The sequence below is a fragment of the Mchenga conophoros genome, linkage group LG18 (assembly GCF_057382185.1).
Source record: "Mchenga conophoros isolate Kocher_MC1m ecotype Shallow Benthic linkage group LG18, M_conophoros_male_GT1.1, whole genome shotgun sequence".
Taxonomy (NCBI): domain Eukaryota; kingdom Metazoa; phylum Chordata; class Actinopteri; order Cichliformes; family Cichlidae; genus Mchenga; species Mchenga conophoros.
This window is the reverse complement of record NC_140543.1, coordinates 2,906,901-2,934,878: the sequence shown is the minus strand read 5'-3', so window position 1 is coordinate 2,934,878 and position 27,978 is coordinate 2,906,901. Positions and strand designations below refer to the sequence as shown.

Sequence of the window (27,978 nt, the reverse complement as noted above, 5' to 3'; positions counted from 1 at the left end):
GAGTTCCTGCTTGTAACTGTCATTGTGTTATTAAAGTGAAAGCCACAGCTAACGGTGTGGAGGCTGCAGAGCAGAAACCCACACAGCCCGTCTGCTGCAGGAGAGCAAGTTTGGATACAGTCAGTTTGTGCTTCACTCACACGGGTTGTTGTTGATCACACAATGAAAGTAGAATCAAACTCTTCATCTTCAAATCTTTATTGTTCACACAAACACAACTACACTGTTTGACATTTGAAAATCAAACAAAAACTTGTGATAAAAATATTCCTGATGGTTTTTGTTACTACAATAAAAGTCACAATAAGCACAAAAAGAATTCTAACTCAGAGCAACAATACATGTAAAGATGTATTTATTTCAGACGATCTTCTAACTGTTGAAGAAAAAGGCAAAATAAGCTCAACACATCATAACTAACATTTGTGATCAAAGTGATGAATGAGATGAATTGATGAGATGTGATGGTGAGAAAAGGCGAGCAGGAAACAGTCAGTCAGCATGTGTGCAGTTGGTGGACGCTCCCTTGTTTGTGAGCATCATCAGCAGAGAGAGTCCACAGCAGTACACCAGACTCTTCACTATCAGCACTGTGTACAGCAGGCAGAGCAGCTTCACCCTGCACTGAGACTGGAAGGACACTGAAGGACAGACAGACACAAAGAGACAGACAGACAGTCGGGTTATTCCTCTCAGATCAAGGAGAAAAAGTCCAAATAGAAACAGTCACAGCTTCTTCTTCAAGTGGATGAATTGATGTAGTGTTTGTGTCCACTTGGGGGCAGAAGAACTCCACAAGCAGCTAACAAACTGATCTCTGACATATTATGGTCTGTCTGCTGTTTGGTGCTGAGCAGCTAGTGTACAGTGGCTTTATCAGAGCTTGTTGGATGAAGATTTGATCAATTAGTGCAACTTTAAGAGCCTAAACTTGTTCCAGCTGCCTCATTGGACATTGGAGCTGTCCATGCAGAGCAGGTGATCTTACAGTCAGCTGGCTGCAGAGCTGGCAGGTCTGCTGGCTCTCTCTCTGGAGGACAAGAGGCTGCTGGAGCTGGAAGCTCTGAAACAGAAAAGGAGTCAAATGTTTGGAGCTGCAGTGAGAAATGTCAGTCCTCTGCTGCTCTGCTCTCTTTGACAGCATCTCCACATGAAGCTGAATCACTGCTGAACACAGTCACCAAGCCTTCATTACCTTGTTGTGTTCGGGCCTCCACTGTGCCCCCCTCGTGCTTCACCCAGCAGCTGTATTTATATGTGTCAGAATGGCTCCCATCAAGCATCCTGATGGCAATGGTGCGTCCCGCCTCTCTGAGCTCCAGCTGCTCTCCCTCAGCAGGGGGCAGCTCCTCCGCTTCTCCGCCGTTCTTCTTCTGTCTTTTCCAGGAGAACTGGACCAGAGGAGGAAACATGGCTGAGGCCACACACAGCAGGGAGCTGTTCCCCTCCAGGTGGGCTCTGGATGCTGCTGGGTACACGCTCACCACGGGCTTCACTACCTGCTCATCTGAAGTTTGACAGCAGCAACAAGCAGCACAGACACACATTCACACAGTCAGCAGCAGCTTCCAGCACTGCACTGCATTCAGTCTGATCCTGGAAACTACATGGACTCTGATCACTAAACTACTCATCAGCACAAAGTTCACTACATACACTGGATTCAGCTTCATATCAAACACAGTCATCACCTCATGTCATCATGGCTCACATGAGGAACACTCAGCATGGTTTTAAAGTCAAATTAAATTCAGTTTAATTCGTCATGTGTTTGCTTTTTATTGTTTTATAGAAATTTAGTTCAGTCCAATTTTAAAATATTTACATTTGTCTTTATACAAGTGAAAATGTATTTTTCTTATTAGTCCTTAGACACGAGTTCTAACAGAGATCCTCTTCTGTCCAAAAATAAATTCATCTTTTTTCATATTGTTTTGTACTATTAATAAAATTAAATATCATTTCACAAAATTCAATTCAGCAGATAAAATTTCCATTCTTCTTGTCTTTGATATATTTTACCATAAAGACCATATTTGTCTTTCAGACTAATTTATTCTTAAATATTTTTGTGTAAAATTGGAAAAGTAACGCAGTGATTATTTTAATTTATGTTTTTATTCAAATAAAAAACTGTAGCAACTATTTTAAAACACTAAAACTGAAATGTTGAATAAAACGTTTTCAATAATATGAGATATACTTCAAGATATTTTTAGTCATAAAATACAAATTATTTGAAAAAATATAATTAATAAAAATTTGTCTTGAAAAGTATTTTGGAAAATTTAAGTATTATTAACTTTTTATTGTCACGTACAAATCCACACACACGACTTCATCTCAGAAATAAATATCAGAGTTTAACGATGTCATATTCATCCTAAATTTATCTGTCATATCATTTCTGAGTTTTCTAATCAGTATCTGTTTTTATACTTCTATTTACCTTTTTGAAGCAGCTACATGAATGTTTGACTATTAAAAAATATTTGTTCCTCAACATAAAGCAAATATTTCCTGAAACCATATTTGTTGTTAATCTATATTAATTTAATTTTAACATCAAATATGATCTTGTGTTAAAAACCAGCAGAATCACTGAGAGGATCAAATCCTAAATATTTGTAACATCACTAATATTTGCAGAAATAAAGAATAACTTTAGTTGTTCAGTGAGATTTCAACATGTTTTCAGAGATTATTGAGCTTTTCTTATGTAACAATGGCTGCAGATGAATTCTCTACTAATGATGAAAAACTAACATGTAAAGCCTGAAGCAGCACAAACTGACTTTAAACACATTTTCAGCTTCTACAATAAAACAACTGAAGGAAAATAAATGTTTGTTCTTACCTGTTACAGACAGTTTAGTTCCAGAGCCAAAGATGGGGTACCATCTTCCTCCCACAGTGAGACAGACTGCTACAAAAACCTGTCTGCTGTTGAACGTGTCAGCTGAGGTGAATGAGTCCAAATGAGGAAGCAGGATCATATTTCAGCTCCATGATGTGTTTCTCTAATGTTCATGTCAACATGACTATCTCTTCTTCTCTTTTCTTTTAGCCACACTAGCAGCACGGCTCTGATGTTAATGTCAGTCTGTTGGTCAGTCCACTACTTTAGTCCACATGGAAATAGAAAATCACTATATAAGCACCAGTCCATTTATCCCATCAATGATGCACCACTACAATGAAACATGCTGCTGATAGGATCATGGTTTGGCCCATCTGGCTCACCATCATTAATCACACAATCAATTTTGAATTCTAGCAGCAAATTGTAAAGAAAACTATCAGAACATCTGTCAGTGAACTGAATCTCAGGAGAAAGTGGGCCATGCAGCACCACAATGACAAGAAAGGTAAGATCGATGGTGGGTAGGCAGCAGAGGATCAGGGGACCATAACACCATCTTACACAGTTATTAACTAATGAGCTCATTGACTAATCTGAAACATCACTTTGATTTTTCTAACAGCTTCATTGGAATTTCAGCTCACAGTGGATCTGCAACATGAGCAGCTGAAGAGCTTCAAGAGCTGAACTTGAAGTTTAAACACACAGTTGTACAGAAACTTTGGCAAAATGGTTTAAGGGAAACAACATGAAGTTATCAGAGTGACCGTCACAAATCTGATCTCAGCTCAATAAAAAAACAAAAAGTTTCTGATGGAAGAAATGAGACAGAGAGGCTGAAGTCTCCTTCACTTTCCCCTGTCATCACATCTTTTTTGCGGGTAAAAGAATTTAACATCCAGCCTCATGTGTTAGACCCAGATTTGTGGCATCACTGTAAGAAAAGAGCTTTTTCCCCATGTGCTCGTAGTAAATCATCTTTATTTCTATTCACAGTTATAATCAAAGTATGATCCTGATCAATATGTTAAATAATAAATGTAGTAAGTAAAATAACTGCTGATCTTCTGTAAACACAGTGATTGGTGACGACCTACCAGAGGGAGGAGAGGTGGGGTGAGTGAGCACTTGTCAGAGCATAAATTGGAGCCTCAGAGATGTTCAGGTTCTGTTTCCAGCAGTTCTGTGTGATGAGCAGTTCAGATGATCGGATACCAGAAATTCACCTTTGGAAATTCTGGCAGAGACACCAGAGACATCAAGCAGCTGCCCAGACAGTGGACTTACCAATTCAACATGGATTGGCCTCCACCTCTGTGGAAAGTGTGGGGCGGCCAATCAGCTCTGGGATGGATCCTTGGTCACGTCACGACAGCCTTCATCTCTATGGTCGGCTTAGCGTCTTGCTGGCTGATCATAGCGACCTGCTCCGTAAAAATGTTTTGTATGTAAAAGATTTTAGAAGATTTTAATGATCACAAAAACCAGATGTTGGTGGTGATATGATAATAAAGATAATAACACACACCTTTCTCTGTGGATGTCCAACCAGGGTCACACACAACAATCCCAGCATGTGGGAACATCATCTGTGGGATGTTCTCCTTAAAAATCTCTGTGTTGATGAGCTGAATAATGTGGACACTTGGATTGAGAAAGAACACAACAGTCAGTCGTCTTTGTCAGGTATGGAGGAAGGACGGCAGCAGAAGTCTTGGCAGAAGAGAATATCCAAGCTAATGGACATCATCCCAGTGGCTCCTGGTGTTGTTAACAGAAAATACAAAGTTACTGTCACATAAAATATAAGTTTAGAGAAAGTTCAGAGAATTAGATCCACACCTCTTCTAGTGTCACAGTTACACATCCTCATCTTTCAGAACAAGAACTCAGCCTTCAAGGTGGATTTGAAACTGTTGCATTTAATGACACAGATCATATTTAAAATACACATACAGGTAAATTTATAACAGAAAGTTTAACCTCCACAAAAAAGTTCAAAATAAATGACCAAGACTGTGACAAATAAATCAGCACAGCATAGAAAGTTAGCTGTTAATATGAGAGCCTCAATTTTAATCTGTTAACTACATGTTAACATGTTGCAGCTCCAGCATTTTTTAAATTTATCATTTTAAAGTATTAAAAAAATAATCTTACAGTAATGAATCTGTGTCCTTTATGAACTATTAGTTTATTAGATTTATATTTCCTGGAGTGTTATTCCCAGGAAAGATTAGGATGTCAGCCTCTCTGACTTTGTCTCTGATGAACTCATTTCTAATCGTGTCCAGTGAAAGTCTGAACATCTTCCGTTCGGCCTCCTGTCTTTTTATCAGAGCCACAGGATCCAAACCAGACATCACAGCAGCTCTCACCAACATCCTGTAAACCTTCCTTTCACTCTGCTGCTGTCCTTCTGTCACAAATCACCTGACAGTCATTTAAAGTTAGCAGCACAGTGTGGCTGTGACAATGCTGCTCAAACTTTCCTAAATTACATTCCAAGTTATATATCAAGATCGTTTAAGGGCAGCAGATTACTGTGTGTCAGAACATCCACCACAGCAAGCAGCTGATACATATCAGTGATGACGTACACGTTACAGTGTGCATTCATACCTGCAGAAGACGTCTTTCTCACAAAGGATTTTTAGATGGTTTGCTGATGGATTCGCCTCCATCTCCTGTGTTCTTGCTGTCAGGTGGATCCTTGTGATCCTGTAAACAGTGATGCACCTGAGAGTCACAGACAGACATGTGGGACACAGACAGACCTCTTCCACAGCAGATGTCTTTAGTTCACAGGAGGAAAAATACAGGTGTGATAATGACGGCTGTGCACTGACAGCTGTCACTGGATTACTTTAATGCTGAAGAAATCTTAAAAAAATGAGGATTCATATAGTTCTGAAGCCTCAGCGCTCCTGTTCCATTACTCTCTTGAACAATATCACCTTTTATGGTTAAAAACAATTATCATCACGAGGAGCACACATCATTCCTAGTTTTCATCCTTCATTGTACAAACTGTGAGCAAATGTAAGAGATGCATATGTTGTTGCCAGAGGGCCACTCAGTAAACATCACATCTGTTCACATCTGGCTGTAGAGCTCCACCCACTGTGGGTTCAGGCTCCACTGTAATAGTTCATGTGATAATATTACAGGTTCTCTGAACAGGCAGGCTGTGGAGTGGACAGGAGAGGAGGATGTGACGGGCTGTCCTTTCACAACACAACGTGACAACAGTGAGTGGCTCGTCTGTCTGATCTGAACTAGTGTCTTATAAAACAGTGAAGGCTGTTGCTGCTATTCTCTGTAAATCTGAAGGGTCTCATAACTATAATACAAACCATCCTTGTGCTACGTTTTTTTTGTTTTTTCCCTTTTTTTCCTTTTAGTTGTCTAGATGCATGCAGGAGGTCAAAGATCGGTTCCTGAGTAATTCTCTTGTTTTGAATGATAAGAAGACTGAGACTGTGGTGTTCAACAGTAAAATCCCTCGTGCCCAGCTCTGTGCTGCCCTGGGTTCCTTTGCTAGCTCTTCCTGTGACTATGTCAGTAACTTGGGTGTACTGCTGGATAGCTCGCTCAAACTCGATAAGCAAGTGTCTGCTGTAGTGAGATCTAGCTTCCACCAACTGCGCCTTATCTCTAAGGCTAGGCATTATGTTCTGCATGAGAACCTGGAGAAGCTTATTCACGCTTTTGTGACCTCCAGGTTGGATTACTGTAACTCCTTGTACTATGGTCTTCCCTCTTCTCTTCTTCTTAGACTGCAAACAGTCCAAAATGCAGCAGCCCACCTCTGGACTGGTACCAGGAAATTTTGCCCTATTACTCCTGTCCTAGCTAGCTTGCATTGGCTGCCCATAAAGTACCGTATTCAATTTAAAATATTACTCCTTACATTCAAAACTATTAATAAATTAGCGCCAAGTTATCTTAGTGAACTTCTCAAATCACATACTCCTGCTAGAACACTCAGATCTGCCACTCAACTACTTCTGACCCAACCCAGATCTCGGCTGAAGTCCCGGGTGACTGTGCGTTTGCTCTGGCTGCCCCGGGACTGTGGAATAACCTTCCTCTCGACCTCCGCGCATCTGATTCCATTGCACTGTTCAAATCACGACTAAAAACCCACTTATTCAATCTTGCCTTTCCCTCTAGTTAATATTTCTTTTATGATTTTATATCATGCACTTTTATGCTCATTTAAATTCTTGTTTGCTCTGTACCTGTTGCTTTCCTATGTATCAGTGACAGCTACCTGCTTGCATACTTAGTACTTGCTTTGGTCCTATTTCTATTATCCTCCTCCTATTCTCTATCTTACTTGTTAAGCACCTTGGCATACCCTTGGTTTTTAAGTGTGCTTTATAAATAAAGTTTATTACTATTATATTAATAATATTATCTCTGTGCAGCTAACCTTGGAGGAAACACTGAGGACACCAGAAACATTAGAAGAAGTAATAAAATCAAAACAGGAACCAAAACTAAATGAAAACACAAGAATTATAAACTCAGCACATAAACAAACAAACAAAACAAACAGGCTAATGGCCGTCATATCATAAATGTGTGCTCAGTCTCCTGTAAATGGACAGACTCTGTTTTGAAAAGTGCAAATCAGTCCCAGAAAAACAGCAAAGGAGCTTCTGAAGATGCTGAAACAAGGACAAGGTATAAGTTTACTTCACAAGGTGGCATGAAGAAGAACACTAATGTGTTCTAAGGTCATGAGTGAGGAAGTGAACAAATAGACAAAAACTGCAGTTTAAAGAAAGCAAAGTCAAGTTAGTAGAGCGACCATCACATATCTGATCTCAGTTCAGTAAAAATTCATGGAGAGAAGCAAAATTGAACAAAGACTCATAAAAGCTGATCCAGTTCCAGCATTTCTGTCAGGAGGACTGGAAGAAAATCCCAGAAACTTCCTGTGATTAAATGACTAAGATTCAATTTGAGGAAATGAAGTTATGTGAGTTAAAACTGGTGAACGAGAGTGTTTTACATGGAATCACTTTTTCTGCTGTTAAATCTGTGTGTTTGATCCAGTCAGACTCTGATTCTTCTTCAGCAGCGATGCTGGAAATGAAATGAAGCAGCCAAAGCTGCTCAAATGTGATTGGTCAGGAAACACAAACAGAGAGCAGAAATCTTGTCCTGTGATTCCAGATTTGACATATTCAGATACAAAATGTGTTTTTTTCTATCAGAGAGAAAAGAAGGTGACAGAAAGATGAGGCACCGTGACTGATTCATCCTCTATAAACATCCACAGGAAACTGATGGAAACCTGTCCAACAACATCAGCGTCCTAATGAGCCGCTGCTAGAAGGACAAGATCCTGACCTGACATCAGTCCAAGTGTCTGGTTAAATGTACTGAAAGGTGTTAAACAACAAGTGCTGCTGGAAGAGTTTTCATGAAGAGAACATTAAGACTGTGAATGAGGGATGGACTTTGACTCAGTTTGACACAATCTGTTTTTCTTTCACTTTGAATAAATGTTTTTGTGGGACTGAGGATACATTTGTTTACATTTGGAAGTTTGATGTCATCTGTTCCTCTTGTTTCTGTCTTAAAACAGGATGAAAAATCTGTTTAAACAGAAATAAATCGAATTGAATTTCTGACAGCAGTAAATAAAAATGGTCCCTGAGCTCAGTATGTTTGTGACTCTGAGATGGAGGTGAAACATGTGAAGCTGGGCTGTGGTTTACTGCTCTCTTCCTGTCACAGACACTGTTTGACATCTGTTCATCTGTTGGTTTTTGTTCAGGCTGCAGGGATCATTTCTCACTGTGGGGAGCAGACTTATAACAGGAGCAGTAGTAGGTGGCTGAATGATCGAGTTTAACTTGCTTAACTTCTAACTCCCAGCCTTTATTTGTATTTACAGAAGAGAATTCATCTTTCTGAGGATGAGAAGAGTAACTTCTATCTATGTTACCATTATTTTTATTAATATCAAAAATCACTCTGAATGTTTCTTTTTCCTTCTTCTGGTACCAGTAAATGTATGTAAACTGTTCAGTCCCTCCACAGCTGAAGGAGACACTTTGTCCAACTCTCCTGGTCAATGTTAAATCGTCCTGAATCAGCTGTTCTGCTGCCATGGTAACCAGTGCTGTAGAGACACAGACAGATAGATGAAGGTTAGTGTGACAGTGTTTGTTACAGGTTGACTTTGTTGGCTCCTGATTGGCTGGAAACACTCACCTGAACACAGACAGCACAGAGCAGCAGCTGGGAGGAAAAGCATTTTGTGCAGTGGTGTTTCCTCTGGTGAACCTGGGGAGAAGTGGCGCTCTGATGCAGCTGAGGCCAAACAAGGACGAGCTGTGAGATCAGACGAGGGCCACGTGGTTTCTAACAGGTCCTCAAAGCTCCCATCAGCCCCTGCGGCCCACAGATGAGACTGCTGCTGCTGATTGACAGCTCAGCTGAAGCTGCTGTGGTTTCATCGTCTTCATTTCAATCTGACAGCAGATCCAAAAATCTGGGTCACATGATGCACAAACACTCAGAAACATTCATGTTGCTGTGAATTTAGTAACACACACTGTTATCTGTGGTTTAACAGCTGTGATGAAAACACTAAATATAACTAAACTACAAATAAATAGAAAAATCTAAAACATTATTATGCTGTAAAAACATTAAAAAATAAAGAAAATATTGTAAATAAAATAAGATTTAACAACATTTAGAGTAAAAATCTTATTTGAAACAAACACATGTGGTTCTGTTGTGTGTTTAAATATGTGCACACTGTGGTTCTGTTGTGTGTTTAAATATGTGCACACTGTGGTTCTGTTGTGTGTTTAAATATGTGCACACTGTGGTTCTGTTGTGTGTTTAAATATGTGCACACTGTGGTTCTGTTGTGTGTTTAAATATGTGCACACTGTGGTTCTTTCCCACATCTTCTAATGTGTTTTGTTCCAAGTTGGTTTCAGACTGAAGGATTCATTAAAGCCTTTTTAAGAATCATTAAAATGATGATCATCAATTCTAATATCTATAAACAGTAATAAAAACAGGGCTGTGTTTCACGTCAGCTTCATTTATTTGTACCCATGGTTAGATTTCATCTGCAGCAGGCAGTCATCCACCTTTACACACACATTTACACAACAGTACAAAAGTACTTTTTGATTCCTGAAAGAGAAATAAGACAAATGTTGCCTTTGTATCATCTCTGATATGGAAGGGATCATTTGAAGATGTGAGTGAAGGACACAAATATTTGGATCTGGTGTTGTTCTACATTTTAGGACTAAAAGACAGAAGGAAGAAAGTGAAAGTGACTGTGCGAGGCGTTGAAGTCATGAAGTCAAGTGGAGGCCGCTGACTGCTGTTACTTTCTGCTGTACAGGTTCAACAGGGACTCACAGTCAGCCTGCTAGAACATTTGGATGAAGAGAAAAAGGAGGAAAAAGACTTTGAGGGACAAATCCAATAAGATCAGCATGTTTTGAATGTGGGAATACAACAGTTTCCTCCACCATGACACACACTGGAGCCTCTTTTTGCTCACAGCTTCACTGTTTGTCTCAAAGTTCAGTTTGGAGGCCAAAATTGTTGCAACACATTTGTAAGTTTGCACTAATTTCACTGTGTGACCCTTAATGGATGTAATGAAAGAATCAGTCAGTGAAATATGAAGCTGTGCTGTAAGTTTGGAGGAGAAAAGTGTCTGAGTGACTTTAATGAGGTGAACACATGAATACAGAGCACTGACTGACACGTACACACTCCTTTAATGAGTCGCACACATTTTTGTGACTTCATGAAATGTCAAAAATGACACAACACACAACAAGCTGCGAGCACATTATTGTGTGTTTGCTGTTTGTGTGCTTTGTTTGCTGTTATGATAGCAGGCATACAGCCATGTTCTCAATGTCTCAGCTATCATTGATTATTGCTGCTCTTCCTCTTCTATTAGGCACTTCAACTCAATGAATGACACACAGAAAGATTTCATGACTGTGTTCTTCACAATAAGGAGAATATGTTATCTGCATCTGAATGACTCATGTTGCCTTGTTTCTACTTTGTTTGCATATTTCTGCTTGTTGGAAAGGATTTTCTGAATCATTCAGTAGTTTTTGTAATAATAAGGACATTTAGCAAGACTTCAAAATGATTCTCCAACATTTGCTGTTCAGACTTGATCTGTTCTTACGTGTGTGATATCCAGAATGAAAAACTCAGCTCAGGTAATAAAATGGGAGCTGAGCAGACTGCAGGGGCTTCATGGTCTCTCCTTTGATTCCATTAAAGTTCATTTGTCAGCTGTGAGTTGAGGATTTGAGCTGTTTCTCTCACAGGTGAAGAACACAGATCCTTCCTGGAATCATTCTTGAAGCAGAGTTCCTGCTTGTAACTGTCATTGTGTTATTAAAGTGAAAGCCACAGCTAACGGTGTGGAGGCTGCAGAGCAGAAACCCACACAGCCCGTCTGCTGCAGGAGAGCAAGTTTGGATACAGTCAGTTTGTGCTTCACTCACACGGGTTGTTGTTGATCACACAATGAAAGTAGAATCAAACTCTTCATCTTCAAATCTTTATTGTTCACACAAACACAACTACACTGTTTGACATTTGAAAATCAAACAAAAACTTGTGATAAAAATATTCCTGATGGTTTTTGTTACTACAATAAAAGTCACAATAAGCACAAAAAGAATTCTAACTCAGAGCAACAATACATGTAAAGATGTATTTATTTCAGACGATCTTCTAACTGTTGAAGAAAAAGGCAAAATAAGCTCAACACATCATAACTAACATTTGTGATCAAAGTGATGAATGAGATGAATTGATGAGATGTGATGGTGAGAAAAGGCGAGCAGGAAACAGTCAGTCAGCATGTGTGCAGTTGGTGGACGCTCCCTTGTTTGTGAGCATCATCAGCAGAGAGAGTCCACAGCAGTACACCAGACTCTTCACTATCAGCACTGTGTACAGCAGGCAGAGCAGCTTCACCCTGCACTGAGACTGGAAGGACACTGAAGGACAGACAGACACAAAGAGACAGACAGACAGTCGGGTTATTCCTCTCAGATCAAGGAGAAAAAGTCCAAATAGAAACAGTCACAGCTTCTTCTTCAAGTGGATGAATTGATGTAGTGTTTGTGTCCACTTGGGGGCAGAAGAACTCCACAAGCAGCTAACAAACTGATCTCTGACATATTATGGTCTGTCTGCTGTTTGGTGCTGAGCAGCTAGTGTACAGTGGCTTTATCAGAGCTTGTTGGATGAAGATTTGATCAATTAGTGCAACTTTAAGAGCCTAAACTTGTTCCAGCTGCCTCATTGGACATTGGAGCTGTCCATGCAGAGAGGCAGCAGGTGATCTTACAGTCAGCTGGCTGCAGAGCTGGCAGGTCTGCTGGCTCTCTCTCTGGAGGACAGGAGGCTGCTGGAGCTGGAAGCTCTGAAACAGAAAAGGAGTCAAATGTTTGGAGCTGCAGTGAGAAATGTCAGTCCTCTGCTGCTCTGCTCTCTTTGACAGCATCTCCACATGAAGCTGAATCACTGCTGAACACAGTCAGCAAGCCTTCATTACCTTGTTGTGTTCGGGCCTCCACTGTGCCCCCCTCGTGCTTCACCCAGCAGCTGTATTTATATGTGTCAGAATGGCTCCCATCAACCATCCTGATGGCAATGGTGCGTCCCGCCTCTCTGAGCTCCAGCTGCTCTCCCTCAGCAGGGGGCAGCTCCTCCGCTTCTCCGCCGTTCTTCTTCTGTCTTTTCCAGGAGAACTGGACCAGAGGAGGAAACATGGCTGAGGCCACACACAGCAGGGAGCTGTTCCCCTCCAGGTGGGCTCTGGATGCTGCTGGGTACACGCTCACCACGGGCTTCACTACCTGCTCATCTGAAGTTTGACAGCAGCAACAAGCAGCACAGACACACATTCACACAGTCAGCAGCAGCTTCCAGCACTGCACTGCATTCAGTCTGATCCTGGAAACTACATGGACTCTGATCACTAAACTACTCATCAGCACAAAGTTCACTACATACACTGGATTCAGCTTCATATCAAACACAGTCATCACCTCATGTCATCATGGCTCACATGAGGAACACTCAGCATGGTTTTAAAGTCAAATTAAATTCAGTTTAATTCGTCATGTGTTTGCTTTTTATTGTTTTATAGAAATTTAGTTCAGTCCAATTTTAAAATATATATATTTGTCTTTATACAAGTGAAAATGTATTTTCCATATTAGTCCTTACAGGATTTCTAACAGAGATCCTCTTCTGTATAAAAATGCATTAATCTTAATTCATAATATTTTGCACTAACAAGGAAATAACAAGTAATTCCACATAATTTAATTCATCCAAGAAAATTCACATTCTTGTCATGTATAATACAATTTATTTTAAAGACCATATGTTGTTTTTTCTTTAATTCTTTAAGTTCAAAAATTGGAAGAAAACTACTTTGATAAATGAGTTACAGCTAAGGCGAGCCGTGTGGAGTGAGAGAAGAACCCAAAGATGTAGGCGCTGACTCAGATGAGAAGAGTGCGCTTTATTGACACTGGGTGAAAATGCAGAGTAACACAAGGACAGGTACTAACTACGAAAACCTGACAGCATGACGCGCAGGATGATGTGCGGGATAATGCTAGGGTGAAACACAGAATAACACATCGAGGTAACACAGACGGACCAGTGACGAACTCAAGAAAACACACTATAAATACATATAGGGAAATAAGGAAACTGCACACAAGAGCGAGACACGGCTGAACCAAACTGACATTTCTTCAACTTTTTCTCGGTGTGATTTCATATATATTATATATTATTGGGCAATAAATATAATTTTTTCTTAATACAACTGAAATGATATATAAAACATATTATAATAAATAACATACTTGTTTTACAAAGTGAATGATTCTGAACTATTTTATTACAATGATGACAAGAGCAGAACATTAGTTATTTGTTTTTGCTATACTTTTTAAAAATATGTGAATGTATCACTGCACACATTTAAATGCAATTAATATGAAATTTATAGTAGAGTAAAACAAATTTATTAATCCGTGTTTATGATATAATATCTAAAGAATGTGAAATTATTTTACAAAGTTGTGTTTTCTGCCAAAATCTTTGAATTTTGCAATTAAGACAAATCAAACAAGCAAGAAATACTGAAAGACTGTAACAATCTCATATTTTATCCTGCATTTTTAATCACATTTTACACAAATTTTAATGTCTCAGTTTTTATGACAATTAACATATTCATATCTATATATCTATATATATATATATATATCTATATATATATATATATATATATATATATATATATTTTTTTTTTTTTTTTTTTTTTTTTTTTTTTTTTTTTTTTTTTTTTAGCAGCTGGATAGCGTAGTGGTTAAACTACACGCCTTTGGAACAGAGGATCGCAAGTTCGATTCCTGCCTGGGGCGTCTGTATCCAGTAAGGGTCCTAAGGCTAGACCCCCTATGCTAAGCAAGCCTACCGCAGACATGAGCGAGACAGATAAATATGAAGGCATGCCGGCTCGGACGTCGCCCGGATCAACAAGGTCCGCGTCAGGTGTTGAGGAACCAGGGCACCCTGACGAAAAGTGGGCTACTGGAACAAGAAGGCATCGGTGGGCAAGGGACGAAAACAGGGCGTTGTTGGAATGCTACTACGCAAGTAACCCTGGCGGAAGGGGCTACATGAATAGGATGAGGGACCTATGGATTCTTCGATACCCAACATCCACAATGACGGCGAAACAACTAGTAGCTCAGTGTTCCAACATTCGAAAGAAGGGACTGCTCTCACAGCTAGAGATTGACGAGGTACAACACAAATGCTACGGCAAGGAGGAGTCAGGACGCCAGGTCAGGGGGGAGATATCATCACCCCCACCCGAGATTGGGTACATAGCCCCAAGTGCGATAGGAGAAGGATCGTTGAGTGCGAGAGGAGCTGACCTGAAAAATAGGATCATGGCCAAGCTTGAAACCTGGATCCCCCGTAGCCGGTTACCAAGATTACGTGAAGTACCCTCAGAAGGTCTGCTAGATGATGTTAATGCAGCACTACGGGCAATACCTACAACCACGATTACCGACACTAACAAGCTGATCTACAATACGGCAGCAGTGATCAGTGAGATGCTTGGCTACAAGTTGAACAGCCACAAGGGGCAGTACCCTCCATGGAGAAGGAGGCTAGAGGGCAAGATCAAAGTAGCACGGAGGGAGGTTAGCCAACTAACGGAGTTGCAGAAAGGTGCGACAAATAAGGTGCCTAAGAAATACAGCAAGCTGTCCATACCTGAGGCCTTGGAAACTGCCAAGCAAAGACTCACAGCCTTGGCCAGCCGCTTGAGGAGGTACACCAGAGAGATAGAAGGCAGGAGAATAAACCAGCTGTTCTCCACAGAACCAGCAAAGGTGTACTCTCAGTGGCAAGGGAACAATAAGAGAACAGCACCACCAAGGCTGGAGACGGAGCAATACTGGAAGAGCATATGGGAGAAGGATGCAACCCATAACGGCAATGCTCAGTGGCTAGTGGATCTGAGGGCAGACCACAGCGACCTCCCTGAACAGGGTCCAGTAACCATCACAGTGGCAGATATCCAAGAAAGGGTCTCCAGTATGAAGAGTTGGACAGCACCAGGGCCCGACATGGTTCACGCCTACTGGCTGAAGAAGCTGACTGCACTCCACGAGCGTCTGGCAGCACAAATGAACCAGCTGCTAGTTAACGAGAGACACCCGGAATGGCTAACTGAAGGCCGGACGGTCCTGATCCCCAAGGACCCCAAGAAGGGACCGGTCCCCTCCAACTACCGACCAATAACCTGCCTCAGTACTACATGGAAGCTCCTGTCAGGCATCATATCGGCTAAGATGAACAGGCACATGGGTCAATACATGAGCGGGACACAGAAAGGAATTGGCAAGAATACCAGAGGTGCAAAACACCAGCTACTGGTAGACAGAACAATCAGCCGAGACTGCAAGACCAGACTGACCAACCTGTGCACTGCCTGGATTGATTACAAGAAGGCCTATGACTCAATGCCCCACAGCTGGATACTGGAATGCCTAGAATTGTACAAGATCAATGGGACCCTAAGAGCCTTCATCAGGAACTCAATGGGGATGTGGCGTACAACACTAGAGGCCAACTCCAAGCCCATAGCACAAGTCACCATCAAGTGCGGGATCTACCAAGGAGATGCTCTGTCCCCACTGCTGTTCTGCATAGGCCTGAACCCCCTCAGTGAGATCATTAACAAGACTGGCTACGGATACCGACTACGGAACGGAGCAGTTGTCAGCCACCTCCTGTACATGGATGACATCAAGCTGTATGCCAAGAGTGAACGAGACATCGATTCACTGATCCACACTACCAGGCTATACAGCAATGACATTGGAATGTCGTTCGGACTGGAGAAGTGTAGTCGGATGGTAACAAAGAGAGGGAAGGTAGTCAGAACTGAGGGGATTGAACTACCAGAAGGCAACATTGCAGACATAGAGGACAGTTACAAGTACCTGGGGATCCCGCAGGCAAATGGGAACCATGAAGAGGCCGCTAGAAAGGCTGCAACCACCAAGTACCTGCAGAGGGTCAGGCAAGTCCTGAGGAGTCAGCTGAATGGTAAGAACAAGATCCGGGCCATCAACACGTACGCCCTGCCCGTGATCAGGTACCCTGCTGGGGTAATAGGCTGGCCAAAGGAGGAGATAGAAGCCACTGACATAAAGACAAGAAAGCTCCTTACCATGCATGGAGGGTTTCACCCCAAGTCCAGCACCCTGAGGCTGTACGCTAAGCGGAAGGAAGGGGGCCGGGGACTGGTGAGTGTCAGCACCACAGTCCAGGATGAGACAAGGAACATCCAAGAATACATTGGGAAGATGGCCCCAACTGACCGAGTGCTCAGTGAATACCTCAGGCAGCAGAAACCCAAGAAAGAGGAGGGAGACGAGGAACCATCATGGAAGGACAGGCCCCTGCACGGTATGTACCACCGGCAGATAGAGGAGGTGGCTGATATCCAGAAATCCTACCAGTGGCTGGACAAAGCTGGACTGAAAGACAGCACAGAGGCACTAATCATGGCAGCACAAGAACAAGCTCTGAGCACAAGATCCATAGAGGCTGGGGTCTATCACACCAGGCAAGACCCCAGGTGCAGGCTGTGTAAAGATGCCCCAGAGACAATCCAGCACATAACAGCAGGGTGCAAGATGCTAGCAGGCAAGGCATACATGGAACGCCATAACCAAGTGGCCGGCATAGTGTACAGGAACATCTGTGCCGAGTATAACCTGGAAGTCCCGAGGTCAAAATGGGAGATGCCCCCAAGGGTGGTGGAGAATGACCGAGCTAAGATCCTGTGGGACTTCCAGATACAGACGGACAAAATGGTGGTGGCTAACCAACCGGACATAGTGGTGGTAGACAAACAGAAGAAGACGGCCGTAGTGATCGATGTAGCGGTTCCGAATGACAGCAATATCAGGAAGAAGGAACACGAGAAGCTGGAGAAATACCAAGGGCTCAGAGAAGAGCTCGAGAGGATGTGGAGGGTGAAGGTAACGGTGGTCCCCGTGGTAATCGGAGCACTAGGTGCGGTGACTCCCAAGCTAGGCGAGTGGCTCCAGCAGATCCCGGGAATAACATCGGAGATCTCTGTCCAGAAGAGCGCAGTCCTGGGAACAGCTAAGATACTGCGCAGGACCCTCAAGCTCCCAGGCCTCTGGTAGAGGACCCGAGCTTGAAGGATAAACCGCCCGCAGGGGCGCGCTGGGTGTTTTTTTTATTTATTTTTTTATTTATTTATTTATTTTTTTTTAAAGACTGATTGAACCAGGAAAATGTCTCTTCGACAATTATCAAAAACCATGTCTACATTTTCACTTCAGCATTATTTATATTTACAAATTTACTGCTTCGAGATTACTTCTAATGTCAAATATGATCTTGTGTTAAAAACCAGCAGAATCACTGAGAGGATCAAATCCTAAATATTTGTAACATCACTAATATTTGCAGAAATAAAGAATAACTTTAGTTGTTCAGTGAGATTTCAACATGTTTTCAGAGATTATTGAGCTTTTCTTATGTAACAATGGCTGCAGATGAATTCTCTACTAATGATGAAAAACTAACATGTAAAGCCTGAAGCAGCACAAACTGACTTTAAACACATTTTCAGCTTCTACAATAAAACAACTGAAGGAAAATAAATGTTTGTTCTTACCTGTTACAGACAGTTTAGTTCCAGAGCCAAAGATGAGGTAGAGGTAGCCTGTTCCTCCCACAGTGAGACAGACTGCTACAAAAACCTGTCTGCTGTTGAACGTGTCAGCTGAGGTGAATGAGTCCAAATGAGGAAGCAGGATCATATTTCAGCTCCATGATGTGTTTCTCTAATGTTCATATCAACATGACTGTCTCTTCTTCTCTTTTCTTTTAGCCACACTAGCAGCACGGCTCTGATGTTAATGTCAGTCTGTTGGTCAGTCCACTACTTTAGTCCACATGAAAATAGAAAATCACTATATAAGCACCAGTCCATTTATCCCATCAATGATGCACCACTACAATGAAACATGCTGCTGATAGGATCATGGTTTGGCCCATCTGGCTCACCATCATTAATCACACAATCAATTTTGAATTCTAGCAGCAAATTGTAAAGAAAACTATCAGAACATCTGTCTGTGAACTGAATCTCAGGAGAAAGTGGGCCATGCAGCACCACAATGACACAAACCAGTCACGTTTGTTCTCTTTGTTCCAAATAATGGTGAAAGAAAAAGAATCCAGTGAATCCAGCGAGTGATGTGATGAGTCTCTGATGTCTTTCTGATGTGGTTTTGTTGCGTCCTTCAAACCACACCTGGTGTATTTTAGAAGAGAAACATGTTGGTCTGCACAGGCTCTTCTATTTTCAACACTGACAGGATTTCCTTTGCTGTTTCTTCTGTCCTGCACATTTTCCTCTGTTTTGTGCAGCTTGATGGAGCTTCTGTAAAAAATAGATCCAGAGTTATTTTTAGTGGTGCAGAGCAAAGAGATGCTTCAGGGATGCTTCTGAAATGTGCTGTGGCATGTCTGCTGGAATCATCAGTGTTGTACTGAGTGGCCTCAATCAGCTCCAGCAGCCTCGTAGGAACACACAGCGTCCATGCCTGCTGTTAAAAATAGAGCTTTGGAACAACCGAGTCCAACAGAGTCCAACAGAAATGGTGTGAAAGAGCTGGAAGTTCATGTGAGAAAATCCAACATGTCAGAATTAAAGCTGCTCTGTGTCAAAAATGGAGTCAAATTCTTCCAAACTGATGTGCTGGACTGATTATCAGTTACTGCAGGTGCTCCAGCCGAGGAGGAGCAGGAACCAGCAGAACTGCCAAACCCCACCGACACACATCACACACACCACAAATGCCACACTCACAGAGAGACAAAGATAGAAAACAGAGGGAGGAAAGATGCTGTTCAGGCAGTGGAGGATCGGGGAGTTCATTTTAATAGTTCAGTCCTACCCTTTCCTCAAACTAACAAAAGTAACACTTTATTGTGTTTTGGAATTAAAAGTGACTGGATGAGCAAGGATAAAATCCAAAGGAAAATTCCAAGTAGTTAAATAGTGATTTATGCTTGTTCAGCACCATGGACAGCTCACTAAAGGCCTTAAGAACAAAAAGCACAGAGACAGAATTAAAAATACACATTGAGTAAAAAAAATCATCTATTCATTATTAAAATGATCATCACTCGTGGTATTTATGCTAAATGACTCACCATTTATTCAGACACATTAGGGTTGCCCCGTTTAGAGCTTCACCATGTCAGGCTTAAGTGCTCAAAGATTTTCAACAGCCCTTTCATTTCCTCTCTTCCACAAATAAATCCAAACTGTCACTTGACTCCATCAATTTAAAGTACTCCCTAATGCTTAATGCAGATGTTTTGCTCTGTGTATCTTAAATATGTATTTCTTTTACATGATGAATTAATCCTGTATCTTTATCTCCATCTTTGTCTGTCACGGTTCTCTTGAAGACTCACACACAGGACTCAGAAGGTTAGAGGCACACAGTTGGTATTTATTACAGTTCCACCAGGTGTATATACAAATAGTACAGGGGTGGTGCTATATCTAAAGCAGTGACAGTGAAAAAGGCTCCGGGGGAATCCAGGTAGGGGAAAAGACACTTGCTCCTCTTCAGACAGTCTCCACTCGCGATCAGTCTCTCTCCAAACACTCACAAAAATAGGAATCCACTCAGGGAACACAAGGTCGGGTCCAGGGGATACAAGTCACACATAACGATCCAGCGATGACTAGAAGTCACTCCCCTGGCTTAAATGCCGGCTGCACTAATGAGGCCCAGGTGTTTCCTCTTCAGAGGGGCGTGAGCCGAGGGCGCGAACCTGCAGTGAGTTCGGCCCTGGAGAGAGAGAGAGAGAGAGAAGGCGAGAGAAAGAGAGGGAGGGAGAGAGAGGGAGACAAAACTACTAATCAGCGGCCTGCTGATCCTCCGGGCTGTGACATTGTCACTGCAGCACTTTTGTTGCATCTGCATGTAAAAAAGAGTTTTGATCTGGAACATCTCCTGATATGGATGAATTTCATGATGGCATCCAGGAAGAAAAGTTCAAAATCTGATTTCATCTTTGGCACAAGAGTAATCTCAGCTTGTGCTGCCCTGGTTACTAAAACCTAAAAATATGCTGGGTTATTTTCATAACTCAACTTTGGGGTAAAAGCCGTAGGTTTGTAAGTTGGGTTATTGTGACCAAATATTGGTTCAAAAGTCATGACTCAGGAGTTGGGTTAGTAATGTGACGGGTTCTTCAATTCATTCCACAGCTTGACTCATTCTGTTAGGTCATAGGTTGGGAAGCTTTGATAAAATATTGGGTAAAAAGTTTACCCATTTGTTAGAGTTGAACATCAGCCTCAGAAGAAGCCAGATCATTCTTCACAAACTGCCTTTTTCAACTAGACTGTGACCTGATCAGATATCACTGGACTTCTCCACTACTATGAAATAAAACATGGTAAGTAAAAGGTGAATTCTAACAGTTTGAAAATCATATGGTTGATAATGCAATTTATTAGTTTATTCTAGAACTTTACCTACTCGTCAAAGGTCTTTTAACAGATTACACCAGCCAGCTTGTGATGAAGAAAGTTATTTCAACTTAAAAATGCTTGATATCATCCTTTAAAGTTATTATTTGAAATGAGGCTGAGGTTGCTGTGTTTGACAAATTATTTAGAGATCACTGTATACAGAACAAAGAAATTATGAGATTGGGTGTTGCATTTGTGGGGGAAAGGTTAAAGAAAAAGGAACACAGTCTAACTATTTAATTAAATTCAATTATTTAATTTAACCTAAATGACCTCTATGTTGATAACAACATATTTTTATTTTAAAATTTAAAGGAAATGATAATTTGTCCCATTTCGACTTTTTAAAGATAGATTGCGCTAATACTTTGATCCCCTTCTTTCTCTCGTTCACTAGACCACGCAAAAGGCACGAGCATACCTGCACTTGGGATGGCAACAGCAACATACCTGAGTATTTATACTGCCACCACCAATATTTAGCCACCATCTTCAATCCTCACTCTGAGACCTCAGTAGCTTTAAGGTCCGCCACTCCAAAATTTACGTGTAATCAAAGTAAAATAAAAAAACACTAATTTACTGCCTTCTAAATATCATTTGTATTAAGCCTTTTGGTTCTTAGTCAACACACAAGGCTAAGTTGTGTTGTGGAAATTCGTTAACAAAGCCTGCAGACATGATGAGCAGTTAAAACCCAACACTTTTTGTAACTCCGAAATGACAACACAGGCACGGCTTCTTCAAGATGGGCGCTTTGCTGCATTTATTGAACACCGTGAAAACTACAAACCTAAAACACAAAGGCTTGCTTCAGTCTATTAAAAGTAACACTTGTGCTTTAACAGAAAATAAAAATAAAAAATTACCTTTTGGCCGCCTGCCACTTCGGAGGTCCTAGAAGAATAACTTTACAGTCTTGTGCATTCTAAATTAAAACATAAAATATTAGAACGCCATACATTACAAATTTTCACAATATTACACTACAATTATAGCAAATACCTTGTACAGCTGGTAGACTAACCAGGCTTTTGCAGATAGCTCACTGAACTTCTTAGCGTGATTATTAAACGTGGGCTCACAGCCTATATTATCACGCCCAAACCAACTATTAACCTTCTTTATACATAAGCAATTTCTGTGAAACTTACGCCTTTATTTCCCATGCATGAGGAGAGACGTCAGTCAGGGGGCACTGAGAGTCGTCTCTGACAATGAACAGTTCAGGTCCCTTTTAAAACAGTCACGGAACAAAAGGCTTTTTACAGTTGTAGTTCACACCTTGGCTCTAAACAGAAAACCTCTATCACCTGTGAGAATCTCGCCCACTCTGGGCTCAAACTTTCCCATATGAACTTCCATTTCCTGGGACTCACCAGGCTCCCGCCATCTGTTTACCGGCATGAATAAGGTGTGAACAGGACACACTAAGGCTACGTCCACACTAATGCATTTTCGTTTGAAAACGCATCGTTTTCTCTCCATTTTGGCATCCCGTCCACACTGAGACGGCGTTTTCCCCAAGGAAAACCCAGCGTTTTGAAAACGCTCTCGAAAACGGATATTTTTCAAAATGGAGCTGTCCCGTCGCAGTGTGGACACTCGAAAAAGCACACTTTCTAAAACGATGACGCATTTTGATGTGATGCAGTCATGTGACCAATTAAACAAAGATAGCGGAGTGCATTATGCAGCAGTTGTTTTGATTGCTCTCAATTTTGACAGCCCTATTAAAGATTAATATCAGTTTGTACATGCTCCAGATAGCGTTTCTACAAATTCTTTAATTCTCACTCGCTTTTGCAACTTTGTACTTTTCTGTTACTCGCAGCAACAACTCCACCTCATTGTTAGTCCATTTAAAAAACTCGGTGCTTTTCCTCAACATTTTGCCGCGATGTTTCAACGAGCCAGAAAGTAAATAAGCGGCAGACAGAAATGAGGCAGGCCGAATCTTCTTGCGTTTCACACATGCGCAGTACTGGATCTTAAGAGTTTTGAGCCATTTCAATGTGGACACACAACTCTGAAAATGCTGGTGTGGATGCAGAGCGTTTTCAGATGAAAACGCCGTTTTCAAATCTATCCGGGCTAGTGTGGACGTAGCCTAAAACCAAGTGACATCAAAGCATCTTCATTAAGACAATACATTAAAGAGAAATCCCACTACAGTTGTGAAAGGGTTAACCTCGCGGGGCTGAGAATGTTGGCTGCATTCAGACCCTCTCAGTATACAGCTAATCTACTCTTCACTTAGATGGAGGCAGTGCTAGCTACTCTATGACACTGTGCGAAAGCAGACGAAAGTCACCGACTTAATTGCCCGAATGATCGGTTCAGGGTACACAAGCTGTGCAATCACACTTGCTTATATATATATATATATATTTTTTTAACTTATATCTATCTACATTCACTTTAATGAAAATTAAAAATGAGAAATGCTATCCTTGCTAACTTTTTAGTATCGTGATGGACCGAGCAGTGAAGGAACGTCAGGCACAGGTTAAAGTGCAAAAAAACATTTTTTTTATTTGACCCTACAACAAACTTGGTTAAATTATACAGAAAATTCAAAATCTTGGGCCCATAAAAGAGGTCAAAGTAACAGAACTCTACTCAAAAGCTGGTAAAAAACAATACTACTAACTCAAGCAAACTAACCTACCTAGAGGAGACAAAGGGGAAACTTAAACAGTGGCTGATCAGCCAACAAAAACACAGAAAGGCGTAGAACACACAAAACCCAACTAAAACTAACATCACAAATTCCATTTCCCCCGATGATCCAGAAATGTGGTATGACCCAATTTGCAGGTCCCCACATAGACTTGCTCCAACTTTTAGCTCATCAACCAAGGGACTGGGAGCAGCTGCCACTGAGGTAACTCGGAAAACAAAGAAAGGTTAAATCATACATACATAACAGTGTAAACTAAAATGTGTGCACTTATTTTAGAATACAGTATAATTTGATTATATAAGTAAATTAATTCTACAGCAAAACCAATTCTTTATTTTCCTGTAAATTAAATCCTATATTTAAAGAAAGAAAAATGTAAGTGAAGTGTTATGGTTAAGCCTCTATTGTAATACTGGGCCCTGTTTCAGGAAGCCGGTTTGGAAAACTCAGAGTGAAAAACGATACGCAGGGTTGAGTAACCCCGAACTGTCCAACTCGGAATATTCCGTTTCAGAAAGGCTGATAACAATTAGTTCAGTCAACGCGGAGTTGCTTTAACCCCAAGTGAAGCGTGCGGACGAGGATACATAAAGCCCTGATAAGCGGAGCACAGATTAAGCGAGTCACCATGGAGACGGAGGGAAAGAAGGCGCGGTCAATGTATTTCACAGCGCTTGAGGCCGAAATTCTGATGGCAGCATATGCCGATAACATGCAAATTCCGCGGAAAAAAGTAACACAGCCACAGCTGCAAAAGAAAGGGAGCATGCATGGCAAAACAAAGCCGACAGAGTCAATGCGTGAGTGTTAATTTAAACATTGATCTAGGGATTTCCACCCATTTAACACGTTATTTTATGTTATTTTATTTTTTATTTTATACATTTTATTTTGTGATGTGATTTGAGCGCAGGTGCAACCCAACAGGCCCCAAACGTTCCTGGCAGCAAGTAAAAATGAAATATAAAAATATAGTCCAAACAGGTAAGGTGTAATTGTATTATGAGCCATAGTGCTTGGTCTGTTTGTCCGATGTAAATCAATTGCAGTTAGAGGCTACATTAATTTTCTTTCTGTAAGCACTTATTGAAATTATCTGAGCACATTACAAGTACATATTTGCTTACTCTGTATGCTCAAATGTGGCCCGTTATAGCCAACAGAAAAAAAGCGGAGGCCCGAAAAACAGGTGGGGGTCCTCCACCACCACCACTCACAGAGGCTGAGCAGTTGGCCCTCAGCCAAAACAGTGGGCGCCCTGTGGCTGAAGGCATCTCTGCGGGGACATCCTCTGAGTCAGTAACCCCGCAAGACACAAGTGCCTACATAGGGGGTAAATTCAAAATAATACATGATGTGCATACATCCTTTCTTCACAGTCACCTTTGCAGTGCTACTCATTCATTTGATAAACTCTTTACCATAATGAATTATTTTGTAGTGAAGTTATTTTCCGACTGATTTTGCCTTCCCTCAGTCTTGGTTGTCTTTGAGAGCATAATGACAATGAAGTGTAAGGTGATTGGTATGTTTGTTAATTGCCATTTGGTCCCTTGTAAGTTATAAGTGACCTGTATAAACCTCATATTCTATCAGTTGATGGTGATGGTGTACTGCATCTGGTGCAGCCTCCTGTTGAGCCAGACCAACATGCAGTTGTGAGTACTCTTAATACTCCACAGATTATATGAGTTTACAGTAGAACAGCAATGTTGTTTATTTCTTTACTACAGGAAAATAATGAAGAAACATTGACAGCTGTTACAGAGGAGGAAGCAACAGAGACACTTTATGAGGTTTACATCTTTTAATACTTTGTGTACAGGAAATACAGGCGACCAATAAAGCCAGTTGAACAAAAAATCTGTTTATTCTTCTTTCAACATGTTGAGGTGATGGGTCAAAAGAAATGATTGTGACATATGGTGTCTCTGACTGCTCTTCCATCTTGTATGTCCGTGGGAGGGTCAGGATGTTCATGGTTTGGATCACTGCTGATGTTTGGTTCAGAAGGACAGTGTTCTCCTCTAATTGTGGCAATGTTGTGAAGAATCACACATGCCACAATAATGTCACATGCCCTTTCTGGGGTGACCCTGAGTCTTTGCAGGCACTGGAACCGGGCCTTAAGCATTCCGATAGTCATTTCAATTCTGGCTCTTGTCCTGCAATTAGCCAGATTATATCGCTGCTGTGGGCCCGGGTCAGGGTCAGGGTAAGGGGTAAGCAAATAGGGTAAACATGGATACCCCCTATCACCAAGCAAGTAGCCAGTGAACTCTCCTAAGACAGAAGGATACACTTCAGTTCAAATGTCCCTGAAGCAATTGGTCTTTATATATTTTAAAGTATTCTCAACTCACCATGTCCAAATTTTGTGCTCAGTGTACATTCATGGAATATTTGTGAGTCATGGACAGAGCCTGGCCACTTGGCTTCCACATTTGTGATAATGTTGGCAGCATCACATATGATCTTCACAGTGCAGAGAACACAAATTAGCATCCATTACTATGATGAAATAATTTGTTAGTTTGAAATGCTACAGGGAACTATGTACCTGTACATTAATGCTGTGGAAAGACTTCCTGTTCACATAGTCTCCTTCATTTACTGAAGGAGCAATGATTGGAATGTGAGTACCATCTGTACAGCCAATCACGCCTGGGAACCCTGAAAATAAATGTAAAATTTAAGTAGTAGTCCAAGTATCACCACATCATGAATTAAGTTTCGTTCATCCTGATACCTGCAATTTTGTGGCATCCCTCTTTGATGAATCTTGTGGGTCTGTGACCGGGGAACACCACAAACGAGTACAGGAGACGTTTCAGTGCAACTGTAACATTCCTGACTGCCCGACAGACAGTAGCCTTGGAAACGTGCTCAGCGTCACCAATATTGTACAGAAAGCTCCGGTTTGCAAGAAACCGAAGTGCAATACAAATAATATGTAATGAACTGAGAGCATGTCCGCGATGTGTCACATGCGTAATATATGGCCTGAGGATGTTATTCACATAACTTATAGATTGTGCTGAGAAACGGTAACGTTCGCACAGGAAATCATCAGGAAATGATAAAATGTCCAAACGCGCTCTGATCACTCTCTCCCGGCGGAGAGCTCTGCGGAGAATTTGGGCTTCACGATCTACTGGCTCTTCAAGGAAGTGGCACGCCATGTCCGACACTTCCTACTGTCAGGTTTCCGACAAAGGGGCGGAGACAGTCAGGGTTAGTTGTAGTAAACCTGCTAGGGGGCAGGTTAGCTTCACGGAGTGTGTCGTCATAGTGACTCACTCAGGCTGCAGCTGAACTCGCTTTGTGAAACCGAAAACCCAGAGTTTTCGTTAACTCAGGGTATACTTACTCAGTTTTTCCACTAAACCGGCTTCCTGAAACAGGGCCCTGATGTTTGGTAGATATTGACACTGCGTGGCTGTAACTGCAGCCATCACAAGTAGATTCAATTATTCTAAAATGACCATTAAAAGTGTTTTAACTTTGATTATTTAACTTTAGAACATCCGTGAGGTACACCTGGGGGGATATCTTAGGTTGCCAGTCTTGAAGAACACCAGCACATATCCATACATGAAGGATGGAGGGTCCAAATTAACTTAATGCAGCGCTATGGAGAAAAGTGAGTATTTCTTGCACATAATGAAATCAATCATGTTTTTATTTTGTTGTTGTTGTTGTTGTTGGTGTTTGTTTGTTTGTTTGTTTGTTTGTTTGTTTGTTTGTTTGTTTGTTTGTTTGTTTGTTTGTTTGTTTGTTTGTTTGTTTGTTTGTTTGTTTGTTTGTTTGTTTGTTTGTTTGTTTGTCAATTTCACTGTGGCTGCATTTGGGCTTCTTGGTCAGAATGTCAGCGACACTGTGCTGTCCTGGCCCAAATAAAATGATTCCAGTGGCAGCTCCTAAAGTGTGTGTGTGAAAACAAAGAGGATCAATTAAAAATGTTTTGTTTCTTTTTTTTTTTTTAAATTCTGTTCTTTGTATTTGTTTATTTTACAAGAAATCTACAGAAAAGTAAAGTTTTTGTTTATCCAATTTTATGAAATGCAACTGTTTTTGCTTGCAGCCCAACTTCAGGAATAAGGGCAATTTTGGCATCATCAATAGTTGATCAGTTTCCATGTTTAAAGGACTGCCATGGCACAGGATATGTTAGTATCTACACTTCAATGGATACACAAAACAATAATTAAAAAACCTGAATACTGGTCAGTTTTTCAATTT

At 41.2% G+C, this 27,978-nt stretch overlaps 2 protein-coding genes across 2 annotated transcripts; both read right to left on the bottom strand.

Moving 5' to 3' along the window:
- Window positions 1-182: 182 nt before the first annotated feature.
- LOC146552878 (immunoglobulin lambda-1 light chain-like) lies at window positions 183-2,996 on the bottom strand. The gene is made up of 4 exons (XM_085254411.1): window positions 2,858-2,996; window positions 1,196-1,507; window positions 989-1,063; window positions 183-641 (listed from the first exon to the last, which is right to left on the bottom strand). Exons 1-4 carry the CDS (start codon window positions 2,994-2,996, stop codon window positions 493-495), a joined length of 675 nt encoding a protein of 224 aa, XP_085110537.1. The 3' UTR covers window positions 183-492.
- Window positions 2,997-11,436: 8,440 nt separating this feature from the next.
- LOC146552877 (uncharacterized) lies at window positions 11,437-19,119 on the bottom strand. The gene is made up of 4 exons (XM_085254403.1): window positions 18,165-19,119; window positions 12,456-12,767; window positions 12,249-12,323; window positions 11,437-11,895 (listed from the first exon to the last, which is right to left on the bottom strand). Exons 1-4 carry the CDS (start codon window positions 18,307-18,309, stop codon window positions 11,747-11,749), a joined length of 681 nt encoding a protein of 226 aa, XP_085110529.1. The 5' UTR covers window positions 18,310-19,119; the 3' UTR covers window positions 11,437-11,746.
- Window positions 19,120-27,978: the final 8,859 nt, after the last annotated feature.